Source organism: Boleophthalmus pectinirostris, unplaced genomic scaffold, assembly GCF_026225935.1.
Source record: "Boleophthalmus pectinirostris isolate CB_2022bp ecotype Guang Dong unplaced genomic scaffold, ASM2622593v1 HiC_scaffold_23, whole genome shotgun sequence".
NCBI classification, from domain to species: Eukaryota; Metazoa; Chordata; class Actinopteri; order Gobiiformes; family Gobiidae; genus Boleophthalmus; species Boleophthalmus pectinirostris.
The window spans coordinates 17767658-17787675 of NW_026571207.1; the positions used below are offsets into that span (position 1 = coordinate 17767658).

The window sequence follows — 20018 nt, forward strand, 5'->3', positions numbered from 1 at the left end:
AACAATTAAAAAGGAACAAGAGCGCCCGGTCGCCACGCACCCCCCCCCCCACCCCCGGCCACGTCAATCAGACCCCCGGCCTCCCCTGCTGCTCTCAATTAACCCCCGCTACTACAGCTACAGGGCGACCCGGCTCTTTCTAATCTATGTAGAGCACAGCACCGTGGACCAAGGGCACAGGCAGAAGGAGAAGTGCGCCCGTGCAGTAATTCACTCAACCCTATATTCTGAACAGGGCATCACCTGGACTTATTTTGAGGAAGGTATATGAATGTAGAAGTGGTATAATTTTCATTCAAGGACATGGGAGGCACTGTGTCTGCTAAAGGACAGTATATGGAGCTTGCTACTCTGTACGTTTACAATAACGAAGTTGGACTTTGATCATACATATTTGACTATTGACTTTGCAAGAACTGTAACAAACTTTGCACGTTTAAGAAATGAACAGTTTGTAAAGGTTAAATAAAATGCTCTTCCAGTCCGAACGTTCACTTGCTTATCAGTTAAATGCAAATAGAGATTATGACTAGGGGGGTCCCAGTGGCTTGATAAATGCTAAACTACATTAGAATTTTGGGAAGGAGAAAAAACACAAAAAATGGTTCTGCTTTTAACTGAGTAAGACACAGCATAACAAGAACTGAAACAATGCCACACAAAAAATGGTGTAAAACTTGCATAAAGGAACAGAGAGGGTAGTTTAAACCTTTATCTAGAGGTCTTATCATCTAATCTTTGTTTACTCCTCAAGCCGCTTCAAATCATCTATGTGACATTTCAAAAAACAGTGATAAAACTGAATGTCACCATTTTAGCCCATGTACTAACACCATAAAATTCTAGCAAGGAAAGTTTAATGCCTTACTGTGGAACATTCAAGGTCTTGGCAAAGGAATACTATCTCAATGCAGATATTATCTGTATCAAAATAAATATGGCTGTTTATGAGGGGGAAAAGGTTAAAAAAAATCACAAGAGACTGACAAACAAAATCAATGAGTGAAACACTAAACTCAGTTAAGGTGGTAAGATAGTTGATTTTGTTTATAAATGATAAGTGACTAATGAGCTCCTTCATTACCCATGTGTCACTGAAAAAATAGAATCAGATTGCATGGTCATGTTTGGTTCTGACTCAAGATGTGACAGAGAGCGTGGGGACAAAAACTGATATTCCTCTGTATAAAAAATACAGACATCATTCTGGATTTGCATGGCAAACATTGTGCTATTTCTTAAATGTATCAGAACTTTCACTTGGAAGCTAAAGTCATCTCTAGATGTTAGTGTGGAAAATTGCTAAATTAAATTGCTGAAAAAAATGATACAATTTGTGATTTGACCAGAGGACTTTGTTTTCATATATTATGATGTAACTTAAATGTCTAGTTTGCTTGCCACTTGTTGACATACATACTTTTGTCTTCAGATTTAGGACAATAGTAATGTCTAAAAAAAACAAAACAAAAAACATAACTTCACCTAACCCCATTTAGTATCATCACTGACCTCAAACTAAAGAGACTTTGATCCCACTGCCACCCACCACATGTCTGATTAGATGATTACCCTAAGCACTAATGAATGTGAAAAACAGAGCCACGCACAACATTGTATTTAAGTAATTCTGGATGTTAACTCCAACCTCCCCCTATGCCCACCCTCCACTCTCGGCTCGCCCTTAATAAAAGCACAACGGTGTAGCATGCAATTACAATGAAGGCCAGTGCTCCATTATAATCAGTATCCCGTGTTGGATGGTTGCGGCTGATTGCTGTTTATGACTTCTTATACTTATTGTAACGGGAGGCGGTGAGTTTGCGCATGTTAAGTGTCTGAGGTGCAGCTTCACTCTTATCTGTATCTTATCGCCTGGCTCTGATTGACAGGGCTTTTGTGTAAGCGGAGAGTGCACATAGAGACTTCTTTACATTGTGTACAAGTGTGTTTTCCTTGGTATAGGAAGAGGATGCGCTCAGGGGAATGCTGAGGTTAAAGTACACCGCAGACCTGGTTCTATCTCCTGCCGTATCCTTTTGTAGATAGTTTTCTTGTCTCTACAAAGAAAGCCACCTTTACCCCTGCCCTTATCTCCGTTCTATCCTCCTCTCTCCCTTCATTCTTTCTGTGCTTCTTCAGGCCTGGTATTAAAGCTGGTCTTGACTGATCGATCACATAAGGCCAGAGTTAATGTCAACTGTGAATAGATTTGTCGTACTTTAAATCTGTTTTGATCTGATCACCTCCTCATTGAGATGATCTTAATAGTGTTCTATTATGCAATCCAGATTAAATGGAGGGGCAAGCCTTCTACCACCTCATGATTTTTCAGGCTACTTCTGGACAGTTGTTGTTAATATACATTTTATAATCATTCAGATTCTATTAATTGCAGACACATTTCTTTTTACAGTTAAATTGTCTCATTGAAGTTATTTTTTTTTTTAAAAGCATGATTAAAGCTTAACAAGACAATGTATAGAAGTAAGCGCAGGGCAGGAAAAGTGACATTTTCTGAGCAACCAAGCCTCACATGCAGGACAAATACTGAAGCAAAAAAAAAAATACAGCTCTAATTAAGCTAAGATGAGATATTTTCACAACATGTTTACTTTAAAGGTCCCTAATTTTTGTCCTAACTCTTCTTAATTCTCCCCATCCCTGTTGCCTGCTCCTCACCATCTCCGCCCACTCCTCTTCCTCCTGCCCCTTATCCCAATGGCACCCCCGCAGATGGAAGTTAATTTTACACCTACCCTGGAAAATGGGAAAACAAAAGCGATTGGAATGGGGGAGAATGTGTCAGCAAAAGATTTATAAGACATAGAAAATCAAGAGCGCAATTCAGTGTGCTATGTTTTTGCTCCAGGGTTGTTGCTATAGTGCACTATTTCTATCACTGCCTCGTACCCCTCCCCTCCCCCAAATACGCACCACCCCCCAGGAGCCTGTCAGATGATAAAGAGATGTTGTCAGGGACTGATTATCAGCCTCCCAAAGTAAAAACAAGTAAAACATCAAACGCACAAAGACCACACAGGGACTTGGCCTTATTTTTTGTGCGCTAAATTTCTCTCCTCCATACATCTGTCTCGCGTTCTTTTCATTGGCGTGTCATGAGCGCTCTGTTTTTCGCTGCTGGGGAGCTATTTGATTTGTTTTGCCGTTTAAGAGCTCGTATTGTTTCTGCCGTGTTGTTTTTATGTCGGTTTTATTCATATGGATGCCCGTGGCAGCGTCAGGTCCGGGCCAAAGTCGTGGGGAGAGGCCATAGAGCAATAAAGAGAGAATGGGAAATGCAAAACACGGAAGAAGTATAAAAAAGGATACTATATTTTCTTCCCTCTTTCTGTTTGCACCAACACGTCATACATTCGTTAGACATCAATGGTAGTGTGGTACGTACTTTATCATTGACCATAGCCATGATTCAGACAGATAAAACAGACAGCAGTTCTGTATAAGAGTATTGTCAGGTGACCCACAGGCAAACAAATCATCAGCTCTCAAACACAACATGGTCTGACTGCAGCTGGTGGAGGTATTTCAGTATTTAACACTTTTCCACAGGCAAAACCTTCAAAGACCCTTTTATTGATTTATTTTTAATTTATAACAGTTTTCACATTTTGGCTTTGCAAAGGTGGTGGCACATAAAATACTATAATTAAAGTGCTTTTAGCCTAATCTAATCTACCAACATATAGTCACAAATTCTAAACTATCTTAACCAAAACTCTCTCAAACATCTCAGGTAAAAACATCTACAGCTTTAGACTCATGAAAACATACTATGTACACAAATATAAACAAAATAGGCACAGCCATAATTAGGAACATATTTTACAAAATGTAAAACAGATCACTAACAAATCACTGAATTCTGTTAAAAGCGTTTGCAAATCTTCAGATAATTTGGTTTTGCGCTACGAATCCCTCATCAGATTTGTAGTCTTTTTAGGCAAAGAGTAAGTATCAGCAATGACAGTTCTGTTTAATTGTTATTTTAAAAAAATCTCTTCTAATTTATAAGATATATAGATCATTTTACATAAAAAAAAAAATAAAACTCCTAAGCTTGCTTACATATCAAATCCATAAATACTGTATCTGTTAAATATAATGCACATGTATGAAATGATTTCACTAGTTGGCTCTTCTGTGTAAAATGTGATATTAATTAACCGCCTGAAGAAGCCTCTAATACCAAAGCCTTGGACGAGCACAGTACCCGAGCTACATTTCTCGACCTGTCAAAGCAGTGCCGCATTCTCAAAGCTCATTGGTTGTTAGCAGCTTTATGCAACTGCTAATTGTCATCGGACTGGAACACCCCCTGCAGGTGCAATCAGACCAAATGATAAAAAGTGCCACATAAAAGAAGCAGGAAAAAGCCAGGACAGTTGGGAGGAACAGGAAAGGAGGAGGGGGAGGGGGCTACTGACAAGAACGTGAAGTCCATTCCTTCACTATAGATTTCATTTCATCATACACCGAGAAGTCCAGTGTTTGGCAGGTCCCAGTATGTCAGTGTGTGTGTATGTGTGTGCGTGTGTCTTCGCCGTATCCTCCACACGTCTACCCCCAGCTGAGCGACGCAGATATCAGCAGCAGCAACAGGAGAATGGGGACGGGTGGGGTGGAGACGGGTGACGCAGCCCCTCCAGTCCCAGAGGAGCCCAGGTTGGAGATGGTGGCCCGTTCCGAGTACATGGGAATGACGTTGAACTGCCCGCCTTCATCCACGTCTTCATTGGGATGTCTCAGGTCCTCCTCCTCCTCGCTTTCAACCACAACCTGAAAGAGAGTGCAGCGACATAGTTAGAGAAAGCTAAATGAAAGCGATTACTGACAGGAATTTTAAACAGAATTTCAAATTGAGCCGTTCCATCCCAATCTGGTTGGAGGGCAGACGTTTAAAACAATCTGATAGCTGATATTTTGAAAACGCCGCCTTGGAGTGCCTGAGATTGAAATGGTGGAATCAATTAAACATGTGCCCCGCAGTCGGTAAATGACTTTCTGTTTGAAAACACTTAAACTGCTTTATGCATCCGCAGCTGAGAAATAGGGCTCATAATTCCAGAGCATTACCAACCTGCAAACATCTTCCAGAGGATTATCATGTTTCAGCAGCAAAAAATTTAACAAAAATGTTTTTTAGTGTTTAGTCTAGCAGTGTTTAGATGACCCAAGTTGTTTTTTATTTCAACAGTTTACAAAATCTTAATTAACATGGACTTGATTTGACCCCTCTGTTTTTTTAGTACTAACAGAAGTAAATCTGTTGCTATAATTACTCCAAGAACAATAACCAAGGTGTCCTTCTTGGTGGCCTTTACTCTTTGATAGTTTTTAGCATTTTAGGCTATGTCCATATGGAACTGGAACCTTGAAAAAGAGGTAATTCTAAATAATACAGCTGTTAATCCAGTTCCCCTACAAATTATTTGAAAATGGTTCAAATTTACTTTAGTCCAGTTAGTTAGTTGATTAAAAAATGTTGCTTTAAACACATTTTTGCAAACAGGTCCAGCAGAGTTATGGCATAATTAAAGGCAAGAAATAGTGTAATAAGACAAAAAAGCCATGTGTCCATGTTTCCAGGTCACATACCGAGGGGTTTTGTTTAATCATATTGTAAGAGCAGTCCTGTTTCCCTGAGCAATTACCACTTATCTTGCTCGTTTTATCTAGGCATGTCACAATAAATACTATATACTGTTGAGTGTATGAAAGCTGGAAAAATATTTTTGGGAGGTCAGTATTTATCGTGTGTACTTACTTTTTACTAGAGGGAGATGTTTGCTTATTTTTTGGTAATATGATCAAATTGATGCTGTAAAAGGTTGAAATAATCACTTCTATTACTCATTACAGATGCGACCTAAGTACTAAAGTGTTTCCTTCTGCTGTTAATTTATTGCAGCTCATGTTTTTTTTTTAAGAGTAGATTTAGAATAGTTTCTTTGCTTTAAATCTGCTCTTAGGTTATTGTGTCAGTGGCATAAATTTGTTGCAGTATTATCGTTTATTGTCTATATTATCTTCAGCAATATATCACTCTTCAAAATTTGTTATTGTGATAGGCCCAGCAGTTCTATCTTATAATACTGCTGTAATGAGTAATAGCAAAAAACTCTAGGTCACTTTTCAAATATGTCTGGACTTAACTATGTACAGACTGTAGGGTACATTGTGAATGCAGTGTCATCACACAGAATTTACACCTCCTTCTAATGATCAAAATGCTAATTAAAGAGGTGTCTCCTATCACAGACTACTTCAGCGTGAATGAAATAGGGACCTGATCAACTAGAAGGGCTAACACCAATTAAAATACAATGAATAGTGTTAATCGAATTATGTTGAGGTTGTCACTGTTTTAAATGATTGGGGTGAACACATTTATTTAATTATTTGTTTATTTATTTATTCAAGAAGCAGTGAGTTGTTTTTTTTTTTTTTATTCAAATTACTCTCAGGTCCTAAACCTAATGTTACTTAATCAGTATTTAGAAGATATTTATGCTATAAGTCTATATAAGTGATGGAACATAAATCTAAATTCCAGGTCATAATTGATTCAAAATTGGACTACATCAGTGATTTTTCTTCTTCATTCAAGTATTTTCAGAATATCTGCATCATGTTACCATTGTCACGAATGCATGAATATGTTATGTGGAGATAGTTAAATATGTGTACTTTTATTCTAATACTGTATATAAAGAACTTGTAGGTCAGAGTAAAGGCAGGAGTCATAGTAAGTAAACATCAGCAATAGGGTGGGACCATGACACACAGAAATGCAACTGGATGTAATTTATAGATGTAAAAATAAAATTTCCTTTTTCTATTCTAAGTTTCCTATTCTATTCTAAGTTTCTATTCCTTTCTGTGAAACTTTAATAACTCATTTTATAATTCCTAATCCCTAAATATGTGGAAGGCCTTTCAGGACATAGAATGATCTACTAGATGTGCCATGTGTTTTGGTTGGACTCACCACCTGTACCTTTAACTATTGTTGTTTAATAATGCTTTAGTTAACAATAAGAATGACTAAAAGTAAATGCTGCTATTGATTAGAAGAAGTCACAGTCTTGATTTAAATCTTTAAAGCTGTTGATGTAAAATAGATTCAGAGCAACAATAAGGAGCCCAGCTGTTTATCACAATGATATGCACAAACATCTGGAGGAGCCCAGGGCCTGCACTCAGCGACGGTGTGCCCATTGTTTCTCTACTTAGAATAATGCGCCGCTGCATCATTCCATTGAATTACTGCCACCGATACCTGTCTGCTTTATGGAGTTTAGACTTTGGAGTTCTTTATTTACAGCTCAACTTTTATCCACTAATGGCTCTCTCCTCCAGGCGACACAACACTCCTTTCCACTTCTGTGCTGATGTGATTTTTCTGCTCATGTTGTTTGCGTAGGGACTTTGACAATCAGTTAAGGTGAGTTATAAAAAACCTGTACCTTCAAACTTCTGCAAGGCTATTCTTAGTCACTTCTATCCATTACTAAGAGTCTTGTGACCTTTCCTTTGATCTGCCCCATAACACAACAGTGAGAGCTAGAAAAGCCTCAAGAACACTGTTAATATTTCTTTGAAGATAATTGGAGAGGAGCTTGAGTTCTTTTAAGGAACCGTTATGGCCAAGAAAGTTCTAAATCAAATGCATCCCGATTTCAAACAACCACTTTCCATCATCATTACCTTTCAACATGTCATCTGTATGTAGATAGCATGGCCGAAAGCTGCATATAAAAATGGAATATAACCACAAAAACATCCACTTCAAAGCTATTCCCAGGAGATGGGCTTCTAAAAATATTTAGAATGTCTTAGAAATTCCCATCTAGACACATCACGATGATCAGATATCATCTTGACGTTATCAAACATATAATACATCTACTATGTGTAAATGTAAAGGCTAGTGTCTGTCACCAAATGTCAATTTAGTTTACTGTTTGAGGCCAAATTTAATGACATCCAAAATAACATTTACTTTGGAATTGTTTTATCGCTGTCCTCATTTTTCATCGCTTTGAAACACACAGATACTGGCACAACACCACACATTATCTCATTTGTTGCTTGTGTATGATACTATGGATTAGGTAAAGAGCTCAATGATAAGATTATGATGACAATGCAGTCCCAGATGATATTCAAATCGCACTGACCAAAAACCCTCTGCATTTCTTGTGAAAATGTCACATTTCAGACAAAGAGTTCTCATCTGGGCAAGAAATGTTGAGCTAAACATCAGGTGACATTTCTGTCTCTTTTTACGGCAGAGCGGATCCTCGGCTTTTTGAAGTGAAATCTTTCAAATGTGGAGAAAATCACTTTAGAGAAACAAGCGCAAAGCTCCTCATAGAGAGGAGAGGGACAGCAGCAGCAGGCACAGCAGAAGAAGAGTGAATGGAACAGGCAGAAGAGTGAGGGACTTACAGGAGTAGATGGAGGGAATGACAGAGTCTGAGGAAGAGGAGGAAACGCAGAAAAAGAGAGACATATGGGCCTGAATAAATTCATACTAATGAAGCCTGACTGATGCAGTGCTTCCAAGCTGCACCTCATCTAATCGGCTCATGGGAAAGACTCGCACATGGACGGAGTGCAGAGAGAGGAGGGCAGCACAGGAAAACTAGAGCTGGAATCCCCTCTTGTCTGGCGGCCCAGATTATCTCTGGAAGAGAGGCAAGCTGGGAGCCAGAGCCACAGTTGTGTTCAATGTGTGCCATGGCCAAGGTTAGAGTGGCCAGTCCTGTGATTGGATTGGACCACATTAGCGGTCAGTGTGGGACAAGGGTGGCCAGGAGTGCTTCTTCTGAAAACATATGTGTTCTCAACTTGTCTGGGCACCTCTCCTTCTCAGTGTGCTACAGCACTGGCGCACACATTCACCAGGACTTCAGTCAAACCACCGCAGGCTACAGCGCCCCCTGTGTCCTCTGTGATTGGCTGTTAGAGACACATCAAACGCCCCGAGTTCAGACACTTAGCACATTTGTCTGCTAATAGTCCCTGGCCACACATGAGGGAGACACAACATGGCACAGAAATATATTTCTGCTCCAAAAAACTGGGTCCATACTAGCTAGCTATCCATACCAGGCCAAAATGGATTCATAGCACATTGCTTTATACTAATATATGTATATTATTAGCTAACCTAAATGATTAACAAATGTATTTTTAGGTAACTATTTCACATCGCAATATATACATTTATATATATGTGTATATATATATATATATATATATATATATATATATATATATATATATATATATATATATATATATATATATATATATATATATATATATATATATATATATATATATATATATATATATATATATATATATATATATATATATATATATATATATATATATATAATATTTGCAGAAATATATGTTTATTTCTGCAAATTTCCTTTGAAGCCTTTTTGGGTCAATTTCATACAGATTTTCATCCAAACAAAACACCTACACAGTAGGAAGCCGCTAAATCTCCTCTTCTTCAGAATGACAGAGCACAATAGAAGAGAGTGTTCTGCATGAAGCACAGTCTTCACCTGTTTTAATCCTCTGCCACAATACTGTGCTGCAGTCTCCTATTTTAAAGACAATTTTAGGCCCATTTTAGATGTGAGACGAAGGTGGTTTTAAAGTGCCTCCAGCCAGCGGGTGCTTGAGGCACTAGCACTCCCTCTGCAAAAGCAAAGCCAACTGCAGCCACAGTCCACTATACCAGACTGAAACCATCAAAATTACAAACTTTGTGCAATGTGTCAGATCTAAACGAGTCATGATAGCCATTTTCCCTTCAGAAGCATGAGGTTAGAGGCCTGTGGGTAAACTTGAAGTGTATGCTGAGAGTCTTTTGAAGAGGTAAGTGAGCTCTTGGTTGTATCATACCTTATGGACTTTCCCCTCGTACACTTGCTCCTGGTGCATGCTACATAGTGGGGAGCATCTTTTGATGCTTTGCCAAAGTGCTTTGATATCTCTTTGCCCTGAGCTGTTCCTTTGATCCCAACATCACTGCTGACTCACTGGTGTTCAACAAACTCCACAGAGGTGTGACCTTCTCCCTGAACGAGACAACTGTCACAAATGAATCAAGATATTATTGAACACACCACAATTATCATTTAACACCTCTTTGTTTCGGCTATAATTACAATTTGATTGTCTCATTTCAAGAATGTAGTGTTGAAGATCTTTACAAAATTACATATCAGTTCAATATAAAAAACTATGTTCTTTGATAGCACACATGACTAATGATGACTAGAATTGTATTTGAAAATAGTACTTTGATTGGATACAGGGCTTTGGTGACTGTATTTCTATTTTAGTTCTATTTTTATAAATGTTCAGAGTTGACTAGATGTCAGCAAACGTACAGGTTTTATCAAAGAACTACTGACCTAGAAACTCAGAACCAAATGAGCTGTTACAGGAGGACAGTAAAGTGACAATGTTTTGAATGAAACAAAAGTTATCTGAGATTTCTGCCGCTGTAAAAATATCCAGCTTGAACTTGACATTTGTCATATTCTGTACCCTCATATAACCCCTAAAGACCAGGTTTGTCGCTTGATAGAAGTTTCATTAACTCTGAGTAGACCAATCTTGCTCAGTACCAGCAGTCTTAATTGGATAAAAAACTATAATACAATTACTACTGACTACTGAGTCTGGGATGGCATTAGCTGTCATATACTGAGCACCTTATTGGGCTGCAATTGTTTAATTAATAATGTAATTGTGAATAAATCAATGTGATAATTGTTATCATAACCAATGCTTGACTGGAACCTGGTCCTAGCAGAGGACAGAGACAAGTAACATTTATAATATAACCTACATACCTTGAAAATGTGCAAAAAGTCTGTGCATTACTTGACATTTGAAATGATGGACACTACCCATAAAAGTTGGCACATGCTTAATCTTAATTCTGTCAGGAAACAAAGAGAAATTGAGCTTGAAAATACCACGCCAAGCTCCTGACAAAAGATGAAGGACTTAGGGGGAGTAGATAAAACCAACACAATAAATAAACAGTGACGGGACAGGAGGAGCCGAAACAGCCGCGGGGCCACAGTGTGCAGCTAATAAAGCGGAATGGGCTGGCTGCACTCACATTGTTGCTGTGCTCCGGCAGGTGGTTGTTGCTCAGCACCTCATCCTCCTGAACCAGCGGGGAGGGCCGGGGGGCAGGAGGGGGGGTGAAGTCCGCAGGCAGGGACCCAGGGTCGCCCATCCAGCTGATAGAGTTACCTGTGAATGCACACAGAAACACCTGATGTATAATTTGACAATAATTTATTTTGATGGGCAAAATATTAAATAATGAACAAAATTTGGCAATCAAATGGCATACAAAATAAAGAATTGTATTTGTTTGACCTTTATTTAACAAGGATAGTCTGGCTGAGATTAGGAATCTCTAGATCTTTAGACTGAGTCCTGTTAACCTTGAGCACCAAGACGGGTTTTCGTGATATTTGTGAGTTCACAAACTCATCAGAATCCATTTTAAAGTGCTCCCACAGTGGTCGGCCCAATCACGGGGTTATTTTGGCAGGCAACATGACAACCTCAAGCGGTAGGCCTACATGGAGCAAAACAAACATGGTTGTGCCAGTGGACAGTGATGGTGGCTTATAATGCCCTTAATGAGCAAATCTGTATTACAAAAACAGCAAAAATCGTTTAGCATGACACTTGTTTTGGTTTTACCTAGTGCAAGTTGGATACGTCATTTTGGCTGGTTTGCTGTGACTGGCTAAAAAGAAACTAGTGCGTGGTTCACTCAATCAACTTGAGGCATTCTGCTGCAAGTCCGTCCTTTTTCTAAACATTTTGAGTGAGAGCGGTTCCAGATGGATAATGCGTAGAACTGCACGATACACATATCAATCTATTGTGAGCCAGGTTAGAGTCCTTGCCCCACAGGGGACCCTATTGCACATGTTTTTAGTGGTGGCACAAACTGGAGCACCTGGAGGAAACCTACGCAGGCACAGGGAGAACATGCAAGCTCCAAATTAGAAAAGCCCCACATGGCCCCAGAGAAGAAGTGAAAATATAAATAAAAAAATAATAAATTCACCTATATACAAATGTTCAAATCATTTAATTTTGTCAACTTAAAGCTAGACATTACTCAAGTAGGAGTACTATTATATAATCCTCAATACAAGTAAAAATATGGTGCTAGAAAGTTCCTGAAGTACAAATGTATGAAAAAATAAATGTACTTGAGTAAACAAAAGTATGACCCACCTCTGTTAACAACAAGATTAATATTACAAATTCAAGCCATTTGAGCTAAAGTAAATGATAGCTATTCTTTCTTGTTGTGTATGGGTGGGTCTCCAGTGGGCGTCAACCAACATATCTACTTGGCAGCTTTATTGTCACACCTGTCGCCTGCTTGATAAATCACTGGGTTTTATGGGGCAAACATCAACGCATTGGCCAGGGCTTTAGTGTCTGGACATACTGACTTGTTGTGTATTGACACGAGTATTGACAGCTGTGGTGATTGAGTGATGCCTAGAGGCCCTCACTTGCAGGTTTCATGGTGTTCCTCACCATGAACATGTAGCTACAGGAGTTCCATGAAGTCTAAGGCTCTGAATGTAGTTGGCATGTAAAGAGGAAATGACTTCCCATTGAGAACAGCAGGGACCACCAGCTCAGACACACTCCTCACGTCTCAGCCACTTTCTCATTTATGCCTCTTCAGTGGCTCCACGTGGCTTCTTTGATGGGGGCATTCTGATAATTGCTACATTTTAGATGCATTATTTAAAACAAGTGCAGTATTATGGGTACGGGTGTTGAGCTGGAAAATGGTCTTATTGTGATTGCACATGGACACGATATGCTATTGCTGATTTCTTATTCATTGTTGTAACATAGATAGCCTTATTATCACGTTTTGACCCAACTGGGCTATATAAAAATATATTTTTTTGCTTTATCAAACTATTGTCAATAAACTGACATTGTACTTACATTTTATTCCAGCAATTAATTAATTTTTAAGTATTAATCATAAGCCATTGTCAGAAGATGATACTACAGAGTGCCTCAGATCTCTTTTTGACAAATTGTTTTGGTGTTACTCACACTACAAAAATTTAGTCTATTTTGGTAATTACTTGAATAAGTGATTTATAATAAGCACCTCTTTAGACAATTTCTACACATGGCACATTTTATAAATGATAACTTAAACAAAATGCAACAAAATGGTATGGTAACATGCCATCTTAAAGGTGCACAGTGTAACTTTTTGGTTGGGGGTTCGTAACCTGCCTGTTTCCATGGATATGTCATTGCTCTGCCTGGAATGTTCTATAATATGAAATTCAACAGCTCTACCTTACTTTTATTCAATTATAGGTGGCTTTATAGCTCAAAAATACCTAGAAAAAGAGCAGGGTTGCCTCTCCACAGATCTGCCCAGTAACTTGGTCTGGTTTGATCTCCATGAAGATAGAAAGGTTAAATGCCATACTGTGAAACATTCAAGACAAAGGAATAAGATTTCCATGGAGAAAAGGTTACACAGTGCACCTTTAATAACTAGAATAAGATCGAAACTTTATTATCGAGATACAGAATACAAATACTTCTATTTCTTCTATTGGTCAAATCTCAAGTTATTTAACTTCATGTAGATAACTAGACTAAATGACAAAATCAACACATTGAATGGAAAATTCTAGCCACTTAATGAGATGCTAAATGAGCGGCAAATACTCACGCAGACAGGTGTTGTGAGTAAACATGTGCTGCAGCCTCAGACAGTCCTGCCACTGGTTCCCACTCCCCTCACAGTTGCACCACAGGGACACATCCGCAGAGCTATTACTGATGTAGTTTGGAGTCATGATTGTTCCTATGGTCAAAGAGACAGGCTTGTTAAAAATACACAATAATGTCCACACACAAGATGAACACGGTGAGGATTTCAGTAAGGATTTCCTTCTAATTCCTGTTAAGAACAATTATGTGTTTTTGATGGTTGCTTTTTGTTTATGTATTTATTTTTTTGCCAACAAGCTGTAATAAATATAGACAAAATTACATAAGACTGTTGAAGAAAGCAATATTTTTACTAACAAAAAATAGTTTATGATACAGGCAATTATGAAAAGTTAATATGGTTATTAAAAGGAAATATATGATCAAACTGTGGATGTCTGAACATTAAAACTTCATAAAAACTGAAGGACAGCTGTCACCCATTCAGAACTTGGAGGGCCATGACTCATTGCCCGCCACCAGTGCCTCTAAATCTAATGTTGTACAGCTGCTTGAAACACATAATTGCTGATCATATAGAATCCTGGGTGTACATGAACACTAAAGCTTGTGTCTTAAGAAAGATATGAGCCCCATAGAGAAGTCATCCATCACTGTCACTGAAAGCACTCAACTCTTCAGTCTTCTCTACTTGCTTTTAGATTCTACTGCACCTGCGTTACCCATTTGTGTCACAGCATAACACCTTAATGGTTAGCAGTGGTTAGAATGTCATGAGACATCTCAAAGACATCTCACCCAACATGTAAGAATGTGTGCATGTGTGTGAATGTTTGTTAATGTAATTATTGGTTTGTGTGTTTTGTGTGCAACTTTTCTGGTGGTTTGTCCGCCCACCTGCTTGTCTACGTATAAAGTTCCACAGGCATTAAACTTAAACTCCATGGATCCCTATCCAGAAATATTACATAGTGCACCATTGAACACCTTTGTATTGGCATTTTATAGTTCATTACTTTGTAAAATGTTGTGTATAAAAAAGGCACTTTCTAAGCAACATGCAGGGTCCCTTTGTGTGTGTCCATACCAATGAGTCCAGCATAGGCCCGCAGACACAGGCCTGGGGAATCCTTCAGGCAGCCGCTGGCCGTCATAGAGGAGGGCTGGCAGTTTTGGAGGAAATCAGCCAGTCTGGACCTGGCAACCACACAGACAACTCACATCAAACAGCAGACATGGGCAGAGAAGGTAAGGGGAGGTGTATCTAGTGGGCAGTCAGGCTGAAGCGAGATGTTCATCAAAGTGGGTCCAAAGAGTTTTTACAAAGTGCAGCTGACACCATTTCGGGCTTGTATATTTAACTTTGTTCTGTCCTTTTATCTTCGAGATCTTTCTTTTGATTCTCTTTCCCACTCAGTTAAAAGCTGCTGTTTGAGTGTGAATGCCAGTGTGACGTCTGATTTCAAGTGCTAGTTTCATAACATATTTAACTTTGTTTGGAAATTTAATTGTAGCACTTCAGACTACTAAAATGTATTAAAAATATTTTTAATAATATTTTGCTAAACATCTAGCCTAGTTCTAGGCAATATCTTGCCAATAATAATGTATTACTGTAGATGAGTTACCTGCAGAGATCGTCCCGGCGGCAGAAACTCTGTTGGTGCAGACAGTTAGGCTGTAGTCCGTCCATTTCCTGGTACGAACAGGAGGGCACTATGGTCTTCCTCCTTCTCTCTCCACACAGAGTATTGGTGCAGGGGCAGAAGAGCACCCCCAGGCTATATTCCTCAGGGACCCTCTCCAGGAAGCGGCGCAGGGCCCGGTGGCACTTGTGCTGATTACAGCGGCTGGTGCCGGGTATCCGTTTGGTGCAAGCCAGGACGTACTCTGAACGCAGGGACCCACACTTCTCATATAGGCCACAGTCCTGTGCAGCTTTCAAGCACTGGTTCTCTCCATCCAGTTGCATATATGATGATGCTGACAGTCCAATAGATAGGAAAAGTGAGGTAAAAACGTTTCATTATGTTTTGCAGTTAAACTGAGCAGGAGAAGAAAGTAATGATATATTTTATGTGGGGATAGTGATTCAATGGGTGTAAAAGTAATTAACCTTCCAGTTCACTGCCATTTAGTATCAGATAATCAGTTAAATGTCAGACAAGGGGAACTTTGAGGCTCTATTGATTGCACTTTTACGTCTTCCCAAAAGAGGCTTTTGGTAATATTTTGTGAAGAGATAATGACTGAAAATTACTCAGGTGATTATTTGCAAGCGACAGTCAATCATTACCAATAACAAGAGGCATTTGTTCCAAGTCTATTGGGAAAAATGACTTAAGTAACACCAACATGGGTGAGCAAATTTGTTCACAGACAGTACAGACTTATAGAACCTATTTTCCTTTTGAAATATATATGTATTCAGAAAAATTATTTTTTATGTTTGTTTGTTTTGATTTATTCATCTACACCTGAACATTATCTGGATAGCATGTAGTGTTCTTATGATGAGAAATGGATAAAGTTGCATTTTCTTTTCATTGAGCACTCAATACAAATGTAATTGATCTCCTTCATTGATTTTTTGTCTGCGGTTTAGTGATTCATTGAGCAACATCTCTATTGTGTTTGACATAATGACAGCTCAGACATATACGTAGATGGAGCACTTGTCATGGAGCAAATGTCCATGTGTGACGCTGATGAACACACACTGAAAAGCATGTGTATCTCTGTGTGCAGTACCTGCCACTAAAGACGCCATCCGACTGTCCATCTGTGTGTCATCATAAGGGGACAGCTCCAACTCATCCTCATCTAGACACAGGGCAAAAATATTAAATTAAGTTTACAAAAACATATATTTGATTGTTTTCATTTTATTTATGTTTTTACTTTCATTTGACAATACAGAAATGGTCAAAAAAGGTGTGTTACCTTCAGAAGTGTGGCAATTTGTAAAACTCAAAGATGGTTTATCAAACAGATACAAACATATTTATATCTCAACATTGATTGTTGTTTGCCTAATTTGAAAAAAGTAAATATGGACCCTAAAAGACCAGTAATAGTAATATTATATATTCCTTTGAATTGTATGTGAAGAGAATATGAAGTTACATTTAGGCTTAGGCTTACTACCACGTAAAATGACAGTGAATTGATACACCAAACCTAGAGGTCTTGACCTGCAGACTAGATATGTCCAATAAATTATTTAAACACACTCCAAAGTACAAAGTCAACCAACAATGTAATGGCATGTAAGTGTTTATGTATGTAAATCCTATTCTGGACTATATATTTATGGTAATGACACGCAAGAGCAGCCTAGCAGCATTAGGAGCTGAAGAGTGTGTAATTACACTAATGCTCCACTGACTAATGGGCCACAGGGGAGGAGGAGTCTGCTGGCTACTGTTAGCTCTGTACCAGCACGCCCAGTGTCTACAGGACAGGCTGTGTGAGCTGTCTGTACTCCGGGCCAGTCTCATCTTTTATACCATTCAGACATAAATAAGTCAACACATAAGAAAACAATGCCTGGGGAAACATAAAGGTTGTGTGTAATTAACTTTAAATGAATTCAGTAAATGAAAGTGTCTTGGTCAAATACAACAGAGCTTTTGAAACTGGAGGAAGAAAATAGAGGTAGGGACTTAAAAAGGAACATAGAATAGCAGTGTCCAAACTTCACATACGGAAACTTATATGGAGAGAGGGGCCATGAACTACAAAACAACACACATTTAAAGTGGACCTATTATGCAAAAGTGACTTTTTAACAATTTTATAGTTCTCATTTACCTTCTCAAAATTGTATTTAGCAACATCATTTCTCCGATCAACCCATTTTCACCACCACTGGCATACGCTCACTGCTCTGTACTCAAATCGTTCAACAATTTTATTTTCTTAAATCAGTAATATGTGTAGGATATGACAGCATCACATAGCCATTTCTGTACAAATGAAAAAAAGCTACTTGCTAGTGTGATCCACAGCTAACCATCAGAGGTGCCAACAACTGCACGGGTTTTTACGTTTATGCCGAAGACAGCTCCCATTGGGCATTGCTGTTCATTTTAAGTACATAATGATCCATGGATGTGGATTATAACTGTATAGCAGACACAAGCACAGTATGTCTTCTTTAATAACGCTTGGACCATTTCTGTTGTAAGTTAAGATAGCACTACATTTTTTTTTTTTCACAGTGCAGTAAAGCATTGAAGTCCTACACAAGTAATGGTGGTCTATTCATGTAAATTACCAGAGAAATTAGCTCAATGCTTGCATGAATGTGTGTTTATGTGACTGACTTGGGAGCAGCCGGACTGTCCAGTAGACCCGCAGACACTGTTCCTCTTTTCGAAAGCCGCGTTGGCACTTGCAGACGAGCAGAGCTGGGTGTTTGCTAAGTAGAGTGTCCTGGCGCTCCAGACACTCAGAGGCCACCTGTTCCCCCAAAGGAGCCACCGCCGCATCGGCCGCACACAGCTCCAGACCCCGGTACAAGGCCTCACACTGGGGGTCCGCCGAGCACACACGCTGGGCCTCGACACAGTCAGCCGGGGCGGGAGGGAAGGGGAAGGCTGGAGGTGAGGCCAGAGAGGCACCTGAGAGAGGCAGAAACAACATCAAGTATGATAAGATGACTGCAGACGTAGAAGAAGTAACAGAGTACATTTTAGAACTCAAGGTTTTGAGTTCACAAAAGCTACCAAACTTCAACATTTAGTAATTAGAGAGTATAATAGAAAATGTAAAAAGGATTTATTAAGATTTTGCAACAAACCAAGAGCAGAATGAGAAGGTTAACATAAGCCACAAAAAGTCAGTGAACAGGGCTGTGCAACTGATCACATTTTTTATCAAGAGTGGGGCTTTTTAATTAAGAGATCTACAACCAATCCTCTGTAAGTAAAAGCATGTTGGAGCAGATTTCAAACTCTGGAAGAATAAACCGGACTATGTTTATGTTAAATGAGTGAAGTCCTTCAAGTTAATTTGTATTTGTTTTTATTGAGCCTTTAGCTTCCATAATACCAGTTTGTACAGACATATTGTGGATTAGACTTTGTGACGACTGCAGACAATGCTTCAACGCCAAGACACAGAGCCAGGCTGGATAAAGTTCTTCACTGAGCTTATTTTCATTTACTTTACGTGTTATTCAAAGTTTGTCTGAAAAGAACTGTTGTTTTCGGAAGTGCAGCTTCTTCGATTTGCAATAGGGAGAGAGGCACTCCCCTGGTAAAATCCAATAGCTGAAGTGCACCCAAGTTGTCTGAGGACAGCAGAAATGTCATACGGGGAGGAGAAATAGGGGAACGGAAACATAGATGGAAAAGGGGAGAGGTGGAGAGACAGAGAGCGAGCGCTTCAATGTGAGCTGTGATGGGTTGGACACGCGCACAGTATGAGGTACAATCAGCATGCATCGCCCAAAATGATGTTCTTAGAATCACACAAAGATGTTTCATACACACACACACAGACAGCGCTCAGGGCCGGCCGGAGAAGGACCCTTTTATGTGTGTGTCCTGCTGCGAGGAAGACTGGGAGCACAGAACCCATCATTATTACCACAACACAATACTGCACCACCACAGGGGAGGGGGCGCAGGGGCAAAGCAATCTGTCCAAGACGCACACACTCTTGTACACACACATGGCGGTGTCGGAATAAAGTGGCTGAGAGAGCATAAACAGCTTAACATTCAGTGCCGGATCAGTAGACAGTATGTAAATTGAATACTGAGTGTGTTGATGAAAGACTAACCACATACATAAAACATTGTTAGCTGAACAAACAGGCTTTGTGGGGTGCCACATCCCAAACATCGAGCCACCACTTACTTTGTCCACAGTAAGTTCTGACCCTAGTGGTTTGATTCTGTCCACTACGACAAACCACACATGTATGCGCTATTTGCACTTCATAAAATACTCCTAAACTAATTTCTCTGGTGTAAAATGTAGTCAATACTTTACCAGATGCTGCTTGTCAGTGCATTTCTTACAAAGCTAAATTTCACATGTGTAAGATGTGCCAAAAAGAGTGGAGTCACTGAGGAGTGCTAGGCGTTCTATTACCACATCAAAAAGTCTGTGATGTTAGCTAACCTTTCCTGACAGGCTGCTTCAACAAACAAGACATGAAAGACTCCACTGTCACAGAC

General features: G+C 39.3%; 1 protein-coding gene across 1 annotated transcript; it reads right to left on the minus strand.

The window, feature by feature from the left end:
- Window positions 1-3495: 3495 nt before the first annotated feature.
- On the minus strand, window positions 3496-18522 carry LOC110159043 (GDNF family receptor alpha-4-like). The gene is made up of 7 exons (XM_020923608.2): window positions 18156-18522; window positions 16579-16650; window positions 15456-15810; window positions 14915-15024; window positions 13826-13960; window positions 11189-11325; window positions 3496-4800 (listed from the first exon to the last, which is right to left on the minus strand). Exons 1-7 carry the CDS (start codon window positions 18520-18522, stop codon window positions 4582-4584), a joined length of 1395 nt encoding a protein of 464 aa, XP_020779267.2. The 3' UTR covers window positions 3496-4581.
- Between the last annotated feature and the right edge of the window lie 1496 nt (window positions 18523-20018).